Source organism: Gavia stellata, chromosome 14 (genome assembly GCF_030936135.1).
Source record: "Gavia stellata isolate bGavSte3 chromosome 14, bGavSte3.hap2, whole genome shotgun sequence".
Classification (NCBI taxonomy): Eukaryota; Metazoa; Chordata; class Aves; order Gaviiformes; family Gaviidae; genus Gavia; species Gavia stellata.
In genome coordinates this window covers 6,651,076-6,667,720 of record NC_082607.1, presented here as the reverse complement: position 1 = coordinate 6,667,720, position 16,645 = coordinate 6,651,076, and the positions used below count along the sequence as shown (strand labels likewise).

Sequence of the window (16,645 nt, the reverse complement as noted above, 5' to 3'; positions counted from 1 at the left end):
TTCGCTGTTGCCAGGGCACACTACTGACCCAGCTTTTCCCACGAGGATGGGCTCCAGGTTTTCCACAGGGTTGCTTCCCGCTCTCAAGACATCTTTGCAGCAGTTTAAGCCTGTCCCAAGTGCAGGACTTCGCATGTAGCACATGACAATATCACCGTGTTAAATACAATATCAACTTTACAATACCATTATTTTCCTTCAGCATAAAGCTAAACTGTCCTTTTATAAGGAAGAGCTCTGGAAAAGGGCAAGATTAATGTGCTAGACTTAAAAAAAAAAAATACACTTAGGGCCTCTGTTACAGTAAAAGGTTAATAAATAATAATAATAATTAATAATCATGACCAAGTATCTAGTTTCTCATCAAAAGACTACTATTTAAAAAAAACAACACTCAGGCAGCTGATGTTTAGTTAATGTCTTCTCAACTAAGGAAACGTCTTATCTGGGTTAGCAGACTAAGAGCAAAACATGAAAAAAAATAAAATCAGTATTTTTTCCCCCTTCTTTTCATTCCTTGCACTTTTACTTGTTACTTTCTCAGATGATAACTGAAGCTAATTTACAGTAAATAGTGATTAGAAAAATAACATCCACTTCACAGACTTAAGTGTTCCAGCCTCAAGACTATAGGTACACATGGACATAGGCCAGTGCGAAAGAAAAGGGGGACTGTATCAAGGGCTACATCTTCAGAAGCAGCCAGAATTTCCTTGCTAGTGACCTAGGTATGCTAAACAAAAACCAAAAAAAAAATAAAATGGGTTAAAAAAAGGATTTTGCTTCCCACCTAGTATCTACTGGAACACAAGTTTGTGAATCCTAAAACTCCCTGCCTTTCAAATGTTTCTGCATTATGCCCTCTGTATTTTCGTCCTTTTAATTCTCAAAGCATTACCATATTAAAGAAGTCATAATAGTTCCCTGAGACTTGATAAACCAACAAACCTCACCAACAGTAACGGAATTCACCATTTGAAATACGAATAATTGCTTTGCTTCCACATCCTTAATAGTGTTAACACACTGGAACATAAAAGCAGTGCCTGTATATATGGCATGTGTAAAACATTAACAGTGCATGGCACTCACTTAAGGTTTTCCAAATTTATTTATTTTTCAAAAAGACACTAACACTGCACTGTTCAAGTCTTGTAATATAGGTCTTGATTCCATGGCCTTTCTTTATCTGAGAGACAGAATGTGGGAAATAACACGCTTAGTAAAAAAAAAATAAAGAATCAGTACATCAGCGTAGGCTTCAAAAAGCAGCTTCCCGCTGAATGTTGAAGGATCAGTTTGAGTGGTCAATACTATCAGATTCACTGCTTGGGAAAGGATTAAAGACTAATACACAGAGAACACAATATTCGCAGCACACCCATTCAAGTCAAGTAATATACAACATACAATGTTTACATCTGTAGCTCAGAAATAACATCAATATAATAAAAAATTCTTTTACATGTAATATCTTGGTAAAGCATTTAAAACATGCAAATCATACCATAACCCACTTCCAGAGTTTTTATTTTCGCAGGTACTTTAGGATTAAGTGACAGCCAACGTAAGGAAAAAAGTATGTTTTAACTACCTCTAGAGTGACGTTTGACTATTATAGCTATTTAAAAAAACCCTTTCTATTGATTTTTATGAGATGATATAACTTTCCATATCCTAGAAATCTTTCCCACCTTAATAGAAAAGGGGCTGGTAGGCAATTAATAAATGTACACTAGTCAGTAATACTCAAACTAGATGAACAGCTTGTTTTGTACTATTTGCACTACGAACAAGTAAGAACATAATATTACTTACTACATAAAATACAAATTGATCCAGCTAGAATACTACAAAAGCTTTATTAACACAGAGGGATGCTTGCTGTTAGTCTTTACCTTAATTCACCACAAAAAGAACAGAAGTTGTGCCCTACATATGCCTAAAGCAAACCTCTTTTCTTTCAATTAAATCTCTGTCTAGCATAACTTCATAGAAGTATGAGGGTCCTCCTGTCCTGAATAAAAGACAGCAATGGCTGCGACAGGAGTTCAGAAGAGCAGCTGGCTCATTCGTACACATTAATCAAACACAACAACTGGTAAGAAGATTTACCTTTAGTGAATTACTACAGCAGCCCCTCTGAACTTTACTACTTCTTCTGCCGTATTTCTGTTTGCACAGAGCACTTAACGCTCAGGCAATCATGAATGCTCTAAGTGTATACAGCAGAGTAGCTGCTCCTGCTTGCCAGCCTTGATACAGCACATGAATTCTAATGTCCATCTCTCTTATTTGAACAACATTAAGTTCTTTGTCTTCTGCCAAAGGTTGTTTACTAATCATTTCTTTCTCCAGTAACATCATACACTGCGATATAACATCCAGAAAGATAATCTGTTTTTAAGGATTTGCAATTATTATACCGGCATTAGCTTTTTAGCTATGACCAGACAGGTTGGAATTCATGCTTTCTTTTCTTTATTATGTTTTAATAAGAGTTGTTACACAGTAACAGATTTCTGTGTACAAAACGACCAGCTCTGTTTTAAGAACATTTTACAAAAACATTTATCCCAGATTAATATCGACCTTTTTTCTTTTTTTTTTTTATATAATGTAAGCACTACATCTACTAGAGAGACAATTAATTTTAAGATTGTTCAATGACAACAAAAAAAATCAGTATGAAAATCAGTTTTATTGAAAAGTGAATTCATCATGTTGGGATACCTCATCATTGAAACAACTCTGCTTTCTATGTGTATTCTGCATATAGAAATCTGTACACATAGACATGTGTTCTAGCTTGCTGACAGCTGGCAATGAAAACCGGAGCTTTAAATAGTAGAAAATATCTTTTAACTTGAGTAATAAACAATAAACTTAAATTGAAGACAAGGCACATGTCACCCTGTCCAGGGACAACTTATTTACATTTCCATTAATTTAAGCGACTTGTTCCGAGTTTGGAACTTATTAGTGGTAATTCACAAGGTTTAATCACTGTCTTTGTGATTATTTTATTTTTAGACATCACCTTATATCAAAATATACCTAGTACCTAAATGCAACAGCGCAGTCAACATTTTATTAGGGAGAACGTTTAAGTATTCTCTCTATTCTCAAAGGGGAAAAGAAAAAAAGACAAAACCACAGAGCACTTCCCTCAGAAATATTTATCTTGAAAATAAAAAAAGATTAACAAATAGATTTTGTTTCTGAGGGCAAGGCTGAGTTAAATAGTCATAGATTTTTGTCTCAGTTATTTTAAATGGAATTTAGCTCTAAGCACAGATAGCTATGCTTCAGCAATTATTCAGTTCAGTAGAGAATAATTTGCAGGATTAGTCAATCTACATTAGCTGTGTCAACATCTGTGGGATTTGCATTGACAGCGATTCATAAATCTATCACCTGGAGTGCAAGAATACCTTCTCGCATCTACGCTATGCTAAGAGTACCATTCATGCACAGTCATCATTTCCCCTGCCCCTCATTAACAAGTAGTTTTCTACTTAAAACATTACTTTCCCTTTAGATTCCACTACTACCGAAAACAAAATGCAGCACTAGATTTATGAAAAAAATCCTTCAACTTGGCCTCTTCTTTCAAAAAGCTATTAAAGAATGAAAGTATTTGTCAGGTGACAGTTTTTATTTTACCAGAAGTTAGCAACGTCTTTATATTAAACTACAGCAAGCAGAGTCTTTCTCTACTGAAATATGTCAGATCAGACTTGCTGTGTATTTCAAGTATTACTTCCCTCCCCCCCAAGATTAAATCTCCTTGAGGTACCCATCAGATTTCCTCATGGTGCCCAAAAAGGCGACTTGAAACCTGGACCCTCTGATTAGACCAAACAAAAAATAACTGAAAAATTCCTCTGCAAGATTTATGCTAACTTTTTTTTTTTTTAACATGTTTATAACTGCTGTATCCCTTTATTTTAAAGATACTTTCAAAGGTTCTTTACAAATTGAGATGGTTAAGTTCAGATCAATGCCTTACACACGTTCTACCACATAAATAAACAAGCACTGCACATCAAACTCTGATTGCTCTAGATTCTTAAGTTCTCATCGCATCCCATATTTTGCCACCACAACTGAAGCCAAACCTAAGAGAACAATGTCCATCTTTAATTCCAAATACTCATTTCGGTGACACTGCTTGAGGGATAGCTGGGTAGAAGCTGGGAAGAAAGACGAGTAGCTAGAGCTATTTAACATATTCAGAGCTCTATGTATATTCTATTGACAAGATGATAGTCAAACAAATTCAGATTGCAAAAGCTGCTCTGCTTGTATGCTCCAGAAAGGCTCAGAACAGACTTACAATTAAACAACTGCCTTAAATCACCGTTGCACTGAGAAAGACAGCTATAGCAGGGGACCATCCTAGAAACGTTCACTCTGTATATATCTATCCGTTATTAAAAACAGAGGCGCAGTCAGTAAACTACATAGATTGAATGTTATTCCTTATTTAGGCTACTTTCTCCCGTGTCATGAGTTTCAGAAATCTGCACTTACAAGTTTTGTAGCTTCATCTTACCTTGCAAAGAAAACTGATGTTAAAACCAAGAGACTGTGCGTTTCTGGAGCCAGAGTTCATGTAGTTTCCAAGAAACAGCACCAACTCCAAAAGCTTACTAAAGCTTTCACTCTTCTTCAGCTCTTCGCAAGCCAGCGTAACCGCCATAATGTCAGGTTTGATATTGTTTACGTGCTCTTCAAACATAAGCCTGAAAAGGATCCCATTGAGACGTGACCGCAACATTTTCACTGAACTCATCTACAAAATAAGAAACATGAAATCAGAACGTAAAAACCCAAAAGCTTATTTGTGTAAAATAACTTATATTAAAAAACAATATTGCGCAGCCAGCAAGACCTGTCTTGTATTTCCAGGAATCCGGACCTGCCCACAGGTGTTTTTCCCCAAACCATACACTTGGCCTGAAAAAATTCAGTAAAGCAACACACTGAAAGTAAGAGAGTGCTTTGTGTTACCAAACCATTTAACTTGTGAATTCCAAACTCCCTGGCAATAAACGCACACTGCCAAAGCCCTTCCTCCCAGCAAAGGAAATGTAAGCCAGCTCCACCAGCTAACAAGAACTGAAGATCAGCCTGAAGGTACACGTGGCAAACATTTCATCACATCTCCAGTGAAGTTATCCTTGATCTCTGATATTTACCAATTTTCTAAAACTAAGCTTCTCAGTTTTTCTTCCTTCAGAAATGGCACAACAATCTCTCAAGCGTGTGCTGATACCAGCACAAATGCAAACACTTCAGTTTGATTAAGCTAAAGAATTATACCCTCCATTTTTAGACTCTCTTGCTGAGCTGATGCATAGCTCTTAACTTGCTCTTGGTTCCTGGGAGAGCAATAGGGGAAAGACACAATGAATTCTTAGGGACCCTTGCAGAAGGACCTGGGGTTATCTAAGTGAGTTTGAGACACAGGAGATGAAGCTTCACTAGTCAAATATTTATATAAAGCCAGGTCGCATAAGTACTATTGTTCATGAAATATTTTTCTGCTGTTGTACTGATGCGAGCTGTTGTGATATTTACAGATGACAGCAGTGCTACATCTAACAAGGTGTTTGTTTTTGCAGTTTTGAATTAAAATGAAACCCAAACTGGGTTTTGTTCAGTTATTATATACACTTACAGCAAGTTATAAAATAAATAGTATGAATCCTACCAGTATTGATAGTTACCAAATAAGCTCAAATGTATTTTAAAGATAAACTATGGTATATATTTGATCCTAAGACTTCTCAAGTTCACACCATCCAAAAGCCCCAATCTGTGTATCCCAAAGAACAATCAGATTCAGGAGGCGGATAAAGAGGTTTTGGCTGAAACTCATGACAGTAACTTTTATATAAAAAGCACTATACCTAGAAATACTAAAGTAAGGATATACTTCTGGTACACTCTTTCATTTCTGATCCCATGACATCATACTTTGTAGGCAACATACTGCCTGTTTTTCAACCTCTTGTCTTTCTGTCCTTTTAAACAAATCTCGTAAAACTACTGCCCAAGGTACTACCACCTTTATGTTTCAGACACCTTGCTAAAGGTACAATAGGACTAATCCCTTCCTGATGTGATAAAAAGATGAGAGGTTATAAATCACCGCCTTGTAACATGGTAAATGACAGAGATACTGAAAAGTATCTACAATAGTGATTCATTAGTTTAAATCCCCAAGATCAATTTCATTAGACTAGCTACCGAAATAAGTCCATGGCTTTCATATTTTGCACAAGTGATCAGTAATATTTCCTCCTGTTTAGCAGCAGACTATAATTCACAAGAGATATTTAGATTTAAAAGAAAAATATGTACTGAAAATTTTTAATCCACTTAAAAATTTTCATTGAAACACAAAAATTATTACCTTCCAAATCTAATTCCTAATTTTAATTAGAAGAATACAGAAAGATTTCTCCCCCAATGTATTCACTATCAGTGGTGTTCCTGAAGCACTTTGTCCCCCTGAAAGAAAAGCTCTGTTACGTGACAAATCACAGATCTTGACTATCAAAACAAAGATTTTTATGTGCTCATGTCTCTGTTGCCCAAAGCTTTACCATGGCTCTTTGAGGAACCATGATTTTTGTACTGGTTTTATCTACCAGACAGCTACCAGAAGCAGCAGCAGCAACAACTTTCACAAGAAAGACTTGGGTGGCCTGAATAATGAAGAATTCATACTAAAATGAACATAAATATGAAGACACTCCAGATGGTCTCAAACAATTCATATGATCAGACTGGAACGAGGAAAAGGAAAGGATCAGAAGAAAAGCATTTCAGCATAACTTGCGATCTTTTTTTATATATCTCCATTGTCACCAATTTCTCTGTGAGCCTATATAAGCCAACATCATGCTAAGTCTTGAAATATTCCTCTAATCATTCTGTATTTCAGAAATATCATACTGGAAACATCTGCCTTGAAAGGATCTACCTTCACTGAGCTGCAGTAGATGGAAATTAAAATTAATCACATAATTTACTTTAAGTTTTGTAGAACAATCTCCAATTACTGATTTTGCTCAAAATGTCACCGAACAAGTTGTCAAAAGCTTACAGAGTGCAATAAAACATGTATACACCAACAGAACGAGTGTGACTTAAACACTTGTGAAGAAGAATCCTTTACAACACTTCAGCCAGTTAGCACTTACTTTCTTTTTTTAATGCTGTGAAGTGTCATGGAACACTGACCATTTATTTGTTTTGCAAAGTACTTTGACTACCGAACAAGCAGTAAGTTTTCATTTCATTTGCTGATCTGCATAATATTTAAAAAGTATCTTGACAATTTCATAAGAGCTTGTTTCCTTAGAATTCAAAACATTTTTATATACATTATGCTCTTTATGTATCAATAGAAGATGACCACAAATGCTATTTTATTTCCTCCTTCCCCACCCTGTCCTGGTGTGCATGTTGCTAAACACAAGTGTTCAATGGCTGATAAACATATTGAACTTAGAGGAATCTTCTGAAAATAGGTAAGGTACGAAAATGATACTCACTTAGAGAAAGGTCAAATTGTTCATAGTTCTACAAAATTAGTGTCAAAGGCTTATAAGAAACAACACATTCAAATAGATGCATGTAACAGCAGGCATTAGCTTCCACCACAAACAGTTAAAGCAACAAGAAAATGGTTTGGTTTTTTTTTCCCCAGCTAACTGTGAGCACTGAACTGCATGTCATTATTTCTCCTTCTGGGCTTTGCTAAAGGTCCTTGTCTGAATTCTCTACCTAATCAAGTTCTTGATTCAGTTCTTTATTATAACCATTCAATTCTCAAGCCCTGTATTAAAACTAGGTTCAAGGGTTATTGGAGAAAAAGGCAAAAAGCACAATTAAATTTGCCTCACTTCCTAAGGAAAAAAAACCCGACATTCCTATAGTACAAATTTGTCAACTTACTTAGCCTCTTACCTATGATATATTAAACAGTTGCCCCCCCCCAGCAATGTTCTAGAAAGATGAATTCTTCAGCAGCTCTAGAAATTACAATGAGGCAAAATAAGTGGCAAATAAATTCAATTAAAATGACTAAATGACTCTAAACCAGTGCAGGTGCAATAAACTTGTACAATTTTTCCCAGTTCATCTACCTCTCAGCAAGGACTGTTCAGGATAGCTAATCCTGGTTATACAGCAAATAGGGTCACAGAATCTGCAAGTCTTTACAACTAACTCAGTGAAACTTCTGCCCTTGCAATAGCAATGAAATTACTGGTAACCCCAGTTCTTAACAGCTGAAGTTTTGCATTCACTAGAAACCACTTTTCCAGAACACACCCCAGAAATTGAATTCTTTGGTCAGTTCCAGTCACTTGTTCTGTTGGTTGACTAAAGAATTATTAACTAAAACTCACACCACACAATTTAAATAATAAAAGATAAAAATGTTTTTAAAAGCAGTAATATTCTTTTTAACTCGACTTCAAAACCCACAGTTGGTGGTAAAGAAAAGTGGGTAAAGTTTTCTAAGTTTAAATACCACTAACACTGCAGGAAATTTTATGGGGTTTTTTCAGCCTGTCAATGGGAGATGGTTGGTACTCACACTTTATAGCACAGATGAGAGACTTATGCTTTTGTAATACTGAACACGTTCAACTGGCACTGAAATGAAAAGCCAGTATCCTTACTGAAGTTGCAGCTGTTCCCAGGTCATAAAAAAATTAACTCTTAAACACGAAGTTTTACATTTAAAAATCAGAGAACATTCTGCCTATCTTATTTAATGGTATATACAACTGGTTCAGTTAATCTATTTTTCTTGCTCTACTTCAACATCAACGCAAAGTTTTCCTTATACGAAGTTCCATTGCTTTTTTTGATCCCAGGATATAACTTCAAAAACAGTTCCAATAACTAATTTGAATATATAATTGAGTTTAACATTTCATCTAAATGAAAATGCCATTCTAATTTTCATTTACATATCAGCTGTATATTAAGTTAATCGGTCTCTTCTAATAAGTTAATCATTTACTAAGTATGGGTTTTCTACACAAATTTTAAACATCTTATTCCAACCTTTATGAAATTTGATGGGCACAGTGATTATCCAATTAACATATCTTAATAATTAACATACCTAAATTTACATACAAATAAGGGTACACATTTTAAATATTACTTAACATAGTCTTTCTGTCTTCTTCTATTCCTAAACATATTCTTCTTAACATCAAGGTTAAGATTATTATTAATGCAAACTCTGAAATTAATTCAGCACATAGCAAAAAAGGACTCCATTCAAGTAAGGAGCTTAAGTTCAGCTGCATTTCTTCCACTTTAATGGACTGTTCAATTAAATCAAAATCAGAAAGAAACCCAGCATTTTAGTAGTATTAATGTAGTTAGAGGAATCTAAAAAATAAGACAGAATCACTACCCATAAAGAAATGTAATATTTTTTTATTAAACCAGATGGTAAAGTTGAATAAGCAAACAAGCTTCAGGAAACTTAGTCCCTTTATGAGGCAAACATTACCATTTGGAGATGTTTGATTAAGCAGTTTTTTCTAATTAATGTTCCATTAAATACTTTTACATTCCTTCTCAACTTTTTGTAGTCAGTCATTCCTCAAAAGACTGCATCAATGAAAAAGTGATCATGACTAGAGCGAAAAAGTGATCATGACTGTATTAGTACTGTCGGAAAAAAGGATACTTCTATGACTTTTTCAATACAATCCAGTGAAAAAACATGGACCATTTAGTTTCAATCCAGTAGTAATCATAAGTCAGATAAAAGCACAATCCCAGGTGTGTAAGACAACGAACAGAGATGATACAGTTCCCCTAGTGTCTTTCATGTATAGCTGTATAATTTTCTGGGAAAGAAACTGCCAGCAGAATCAGAATGAAAGATCACAAGAAACAAACAAATCATACTACTATATAAAAAGAATGAGGAAATAAGTCTAAGTACTAGACCTAACTGATAGACATCCAATAAAAAAAAAAAAACACACCAAACTATCCAACAGCAGCAAAAACCCGAGGCTACTCCTCTCAGTTCAAGTGGTTTTCAGGTATCTATCAGTAAAACATACGTTGACCTGAATTCAAACTCTGGTAAAAAGTGTACTGAGAACACTTAGTATCTACACATACTTAATACACACTACTTGTATATTGGCAACTTCATTAAATGCTTCTGCTTTACCACTACATCTAAACAAAGCAAGAGAACTATTCCCTCTAACATTCTGAATTGGAGGCAAGTAGTCTTCTGATTATGAGAACAAAAACATTCTCCAAGTGTTCTCTTAAGTTTTCTGTCATCAAATGTGAAGTACTGAGATATTACAAAACTTAAGTTTTTGCACTGTCCTTTATATTCACTGCGCAGCCAATTCATACACAAGCAGTTAAAATAGAGTATCAGCTACATTCTTTCACTTATCAAATTCCTGCTCTTCCAACAAAGGTGAAGCTAAATGTGTGGCAAAGAATGAAATACTTAGTTTTCGCAGGTTTTCTTTACTTTACGAAAAAATTTCCACTGTTGTGGATCAGCCTTTTGATATCTATAATAATTACACCTTAAATTTCTTTTCAGTCTTTCGTTTCCAGCAGCACGTTAGCCAATACCCAAAATGAAAAGGCCATTAGTCAACTATGACCAAATTAGTGCAAAATGCAAAACCTGATCCTGCCTGTCCTACGCCCCGCCAAAATTTCAGATTAGGTGATTAATGAAATTGCAGACATTAATGAATCCCTCTCATAATACCTTCTGCACAGAGCTGAAACTGGGGAAATAATTTTATCTACAAAAAAACCAGCCAGCACATCATCTCTGCATAAATGGTCAGATACAGTTACCCCAATTCGTAAAACCCATATGCTTCCACGCAGCCTAGGAACAGCAAACAAGCTTTGGCAGTAACAGAATAGACTTAGACTAATCCTGTTGTCCTGGGTCTGGCTGGGATGGAGTGAATTTTCTTCACAGCAGCTTAAATAGTGCTGTGTTTTAGACTTGTGACCAAAACAGTGCCATTAACGCCCTAATGCTTTAGCAACTGCCAAACAGCATTTGCAGTGTCAAGGCCTTCTCCCCTTCTCACTCTGCACAACCCAGCAAACAGACTGGGGGTCTGCAAGAGGGTGGGATGGGACACAACCAGCCAAATGACCCGAACTAACTAAAGAGATCTCCCATGCCATATAACACCATGCTCAGTAATAAAACGCAGAGGAGGGGGGCTTGACTAGGTAAGCTGTCTTTTGCTCAGGAACTGGCTCTACATCAGTCTACACATGGGAGACGGTGAGTGATTGCCTTTGTTTTATTTCTTTGCCTTTGTTTTCTCTCTTTCTTCTTCCACTTCTCCTTCACTTACTAAACTATTTTTAATCTCAATCCACGAGTCTTCTCACTTTCACTCTTCCTTTCCTCTTCCCCCAACCCACCGGGGATGGGATGGGGAAGTGAGGTGCTTAGCTGCCTACCAGGCTTAATCCACAAGACCTGTTTTTCTCTGAATAGCTGCTCTTGACTGTGTTGTCTATTTCTAACTAGAGGGAAGGTAAGAGAAGATGGAACCAGAGGATTCTTCAAGGTGCATGGTGCAAGGACAAGCAGCAAAATACAAGACAGCACTCAGGAAATTCTGATTGTTTATAAGGAAAACATTGTTGACCACAAAGGTGACTGAATATTGAATGCACTGTCACTGACACAGCTCTCCTCAGTAGAAGGGTAATTTACTACTACCCTCCGCAGAGCAGCATGATGGGAGGATGCAGATAAGCAGCATACTAATCCAGAAATATCTTTATATAAAAGCTATAGAAAGCAATGCACAGTAAAACCAAACAGGGGAGAAAGGCTGAAGCAGAGGAGACATTTATGATTTTTATAAAAGGGAAATGTGTGGCAGAAGAAGGGATCGAGTTGGGAAAGGATCCGAGTTAGAAAGATCAGGCGTGAAACATGAAGGAACTTAGAGCAGTAAAATGAAGGAATGTCTACAGAGTCTTTTAAATCAAAGTCATTATGCACAATTTTCTGAATTTCTTTGCTTATTTTAAATAGTTAACTGAACAGAATTCATAGACATCAGAGTCTTCATTTGTCCTAATGCCTCCACCTCGTTTGCTTCCATTCTGTTTTCCTTAGACACATTTCAGATATGCTCCTTGCACAAAATCTAAGTAATTTTCCACTTTGTTTGGCATTATTTATGTAGGAGGGAAATAAGGAAATAATCATTTGGTAAATCAGTCCCTCCCTGGCATCCTTTGCTCATTGCCATTTCAAAAATAGGCAGAAATCAGAGAGTAGACAGGGCAATTGTTCCGTCCTTCCTTCCTTCTTTCCCAGGGATCAAAAGCCCATCTTGTTGTAGAGTGGGAAGTACTACTGTCATTTCATCACATTGTTTTAGTCACTCTGAAAGTCTGTGTTACATGACAAAGAGGGAACAAAGTATTCCTCCAGTGCTTTTAAGCATATTTTCTTAAAATATACATACACATACATACATTTGTACATAAAATATAATATAGAATATAGGCATATAATATGTATCTGTACATAACCCATATATATGCATATAATATATATCTATATAGATGGATACGTTTTAATAAATATCTAAAAAGAAATTGTAGTGTATTAATATATTATACTAAAATTATTTTATATATATTGCATGCCATAATTCCTTCAAGAAAAGCACCAAATATGTATTTATAGAGTTTTTTAGATTGTTAATGATCAATAAATAGATGGTAATGCTTTACTACTGCAGACTTTGCAATAAGACTAACTAATATACCACACTTCTACCAAAATGCCTCATCGTTGTTTTGAAATAAAACATTTTTGGAACTTTATGGCATTTATTAACAAAAATAAAATAAATAGCCTGAAGTTTTTTAAAGAAGTCATCGATACCTTTCATTTACTAAATCCGCTACAAAAATCTCATTAGGTCAAGTAATGTTGCATTCCCCACCCTCCCCCTCAAGAAAAACCAAAACCAAACAAACAAACAAAAAAAAAACACTCAAAAGGCACTTCTGAAGCCAAATCAGACTTTTTTAGTAAAAAGCTCGTTTCACTCTTTCCTTTTAATAGACCTCTATTTCTGTTTTGATACATTTTAATGTACATAACACCATAAAAATCCAGCAAGATCGAACCTAGCTCCTGTGGAGTTAGGGATAAATTCTAAACACATTACAGAGGCTATCATCATCATTATAATCTTTTAGACTGACAAAGCGAAGTGAAAAGAGGAACTAATTTGCCTAAGGACTTATCAGCAAGGACTTACCAAGTCTTTGGAAGACCAGAAGCAGAAAAAGAGTCTTCCAAGTCCCGGCTTAGTACTCTGTATCATGCAATCCACTACCAGCATGTATTAGGGTAACTCATGTAAATTTTATAATTTCATTTGGAGACAGGTTCTAGCCATTATAATACTCGATATCCCTACTTTTGGAATAGATATATGTATTTAACACTAGTAAAAGCAACAGAATATGATCTACAATTTCAGTTCTAATATGAATCCATACCTCTTTTAGAGCAGTTTTGCAAGTTTTATGTGTTTGTATCTATACATTTAGATTTTATACGTATATGCATACATACACATACGTGTATACACACATACATATGATACATATTCACACACATACTTTTTTTTTAACCAGAGTAAAATATGACATGAGATATTATGGGCGTATTAACTCTTTCAGCTGTTTACAGTTTTTGATACAGCAGAACAGATTTATTGAAGTTGTCAATGCCATTGAGTTAATGGGTCTTTTATGAACTCTTGGAAAGTTAACTACTTGAACATAGAGTGTTCTCCATAACTGTTTAATAAACATACAAGACTTGCATGCAAGGCAGGACAGTCAGACAAAAGATTTGGTCTGGCACAGAAGTGCCTGTTGCTCTTAACTGCACACCTAATTCCTTCCAGAAAAAGACCTAATATGTATTTACAGAGATTTTTAGATTATTACTCATCAATAAACAGATGGTAACTTTTCCTACTGCAGGACTTGCTAAAACACCAACGAAAATAATTTCTACCTAAAATTTTTCTTTTTCATCTATTTGACGAAACAGAACTCTCCAGTTAATTATTGCATTAATACATACCACAACTCCAAATTGTTCTGGCTCAGCAAGATCATTATATTCATCCTTTAATTCGGCTAAGGCATTGAGTTCTTTCTGCTCAGGAAGATTCTTCACTAGATTCTAAAACAAACAAGGCATTATATTAAATTTGTTATATTAAACTAGCTGAGATCTTAAAATAACACACCTAAAATACCACAACATGGAAATACATAAGGAAATTAAAAGGAAGCTTATTTTATTTACGCAGCTTTAACACTATATAAACATCAAATCAAACAAGTAATTATTTAATACAGACATCAGCATTTCTATTACAGTCTCTAATTTGAAGCATCAGTATTAAAAAGTTAGACACAACTCCTTGACGCTGGCAGACCCTGAAGAATTATACTCTATCTACAATCTTTTTTGCCCTCATGATTGCATCTTGCTCATTAAATATTAATCAAGAAATAACCGGTCTGTGTAAAGCAAAACATAACTACCTAAAAAAATACATCTTTAGACATTCAAAATAGCTGAGCTCAAGCTTCACTTAAAACACTTTACACAAAGAAAGAGCAACATCTCAAAATTATACAGATCTTCCGGATGGCAAATACACTGGAACTCAGCAAAAAGTAGAACTTGCTTGAAATCTTATCCATGTCCCCAAAGAAAACTGCATCATTTATTTTATGATCTTAACATCTCAAAATACAGATATGCTAAATGTATATATTAAGGCTGAAGAACACTTTGTTTTAAGAGATACTCAGTACAAGTTTAGGTTGCACTTAAATTTTGATACATATGTTAGTTGAAAACAAAACAATAATGTAACTCCTCAGGGGGAAAAAGTGTACATTTACATTCAAGCAAGCTAGCAAGAGTCAACAGTCCTTTTTTGTTCAAAAAGGTTCATAAATCTTTAGAGCAAAAATCCAAAGTGATTTAAAATATTATTAACTGATATGATTACAAGACAGCTGTCCACACACAGAGGGTGCCCTTCATTTCCAGTCTCCACTAACCACCTTTGTTCATATTAAAGACTTAAGACAGGAAAATCAAGGAACAAAAATGATGTCATATTTTGGACGCTGGATATGGGATCCAAAACACTGTAGTAGCTTGGAGGCAAGTGAGAGTCTGTGGAATTTCAAAGGGCGTTGAGTTGTGGGCAAGCACTAGCCACTGAAGAAATCAAAGGGACTAAGTTGGAGACATTTACCTATCGAAGAGAGGCAGAGATACCTCCAGATCCAGGTGAACACAGTACCCCTCCTGCTTTCCCCCTGTGTCCCCTTAGGGGAATTTGGGGGGAGTGGGGGGAGGCAGTGTGTAACTGGCTAACACCACAGTAAAAGGAGGTGACCTGTTTTTGTATGCTGGGTAACTTATAGACACTTAGTATGCATATAGGGGCCAAAGAAGTAGTGCACTTTTGTTATTAATAACTTTTGAAAAATCAACATGAAATTTCCCCAACCCCACCGTGCAACAACTCCTGTACCAAATAACTACCAAAAAAAATGCCTTGACACAGACATCATTTTTTCCTCTACAGAATCACAGTGGGTCCCAAGGTATTGAAGAGGAAAGGGGTAAGTCCATGCTCTTCAACAAGAGGCTTCTACTTTATGAAGCCACCCTCTGAAACTTGCGTAAGTAAACGGTAGAACCACCATCAAGTTTAGAGGTTTCCTTCCAGTGAAGTGTCTATGGAACATGCAATTCTATAGCATTTTAATTACAACACAGATTTTAGTGAAGATAAGGTAATATGCTACAGCTACAAACATTAAATCTTTTGATACTTTCTGCAACACTAGTCATAGAAGTAAAACATTTCAGAACACGCTCATTGAACTTGAAGCCCTTTTGGTTAGATTATTAGCACATCAGTTCTCCACCCTTCCCATGAGAAAAGGTGTGTTGCCACATGTTCCCTTAAGATATGAATAAAATAGAAGGGACATGCACACTGACACTATCAGAGAACCGATAATGACTGTTTAGGTCTATGTCACAAAAAGACTCTGACATGAAAAAGAGCTATGTGCCTTTTAAAATCAGAAAAGCAACCAGCGCTATCTGCCAGCGCTATATCTTTTCCAGATATAAAAGTCTTAATCGGAGAAAGCCTGTAGTATTAGAGGTACACATGCCTTATTTTTAGAACAAGCTAATCTTGCCATCACTCTTGCAATATTCTCATTCGCTAGGAGAATTTGATTACTGATCACTCTGCCAGGCTTGACGAAGCAGACATTAAGGTACAACTTGGAGAAAGGCATCAGTCTAATTTGTCAAATTTGCAAGTGATAGCTAACTTAATTCTCCAAGCTGAAAGAATCAGACATTCACCCACCTTAGTAAGGAAAAATAAAGATGACAAGCATTCTCATGCAAAACATCCCTGTTACAGAAAGATTTTTACACTTACACCAGGGAGCTACTGAGTGTCTCAGTGAGCAGAGT

The 16,645-nt window shown here is 35.7% G+C and overlaps 1 protein-coding gene across 1 annotated transcript in view; it reads right to left on the bottom strand.

Moving 5' to 3' along the window:
* DIAPH2 (diaphanous related formin 2) overlaps nucleotides 1-16,645 on the bottom strand; it is a 244,795-nt gene that overhangs the window by 144,211 nt on the left and 83,939 nt on the right. Inside the window, exons 21-22 of the mRNA XM_059824601.1 lie at nucleotides 14,198-14,299; nucleotides 4,559-4,798 (exon numbers count right to left, since the gene is read on the bottom strand). Of these exons, the coding sequence (XP_059680584.1) occupies nucleotides 4,559-4,798; nucleotides 14,198-14,299 (342 nt within the window). The remainder of the gene's footprint in view (nucleotides 1-4,558; nucleotides 4,799-14,197; nucleotides 14,300-16,645) is intronic.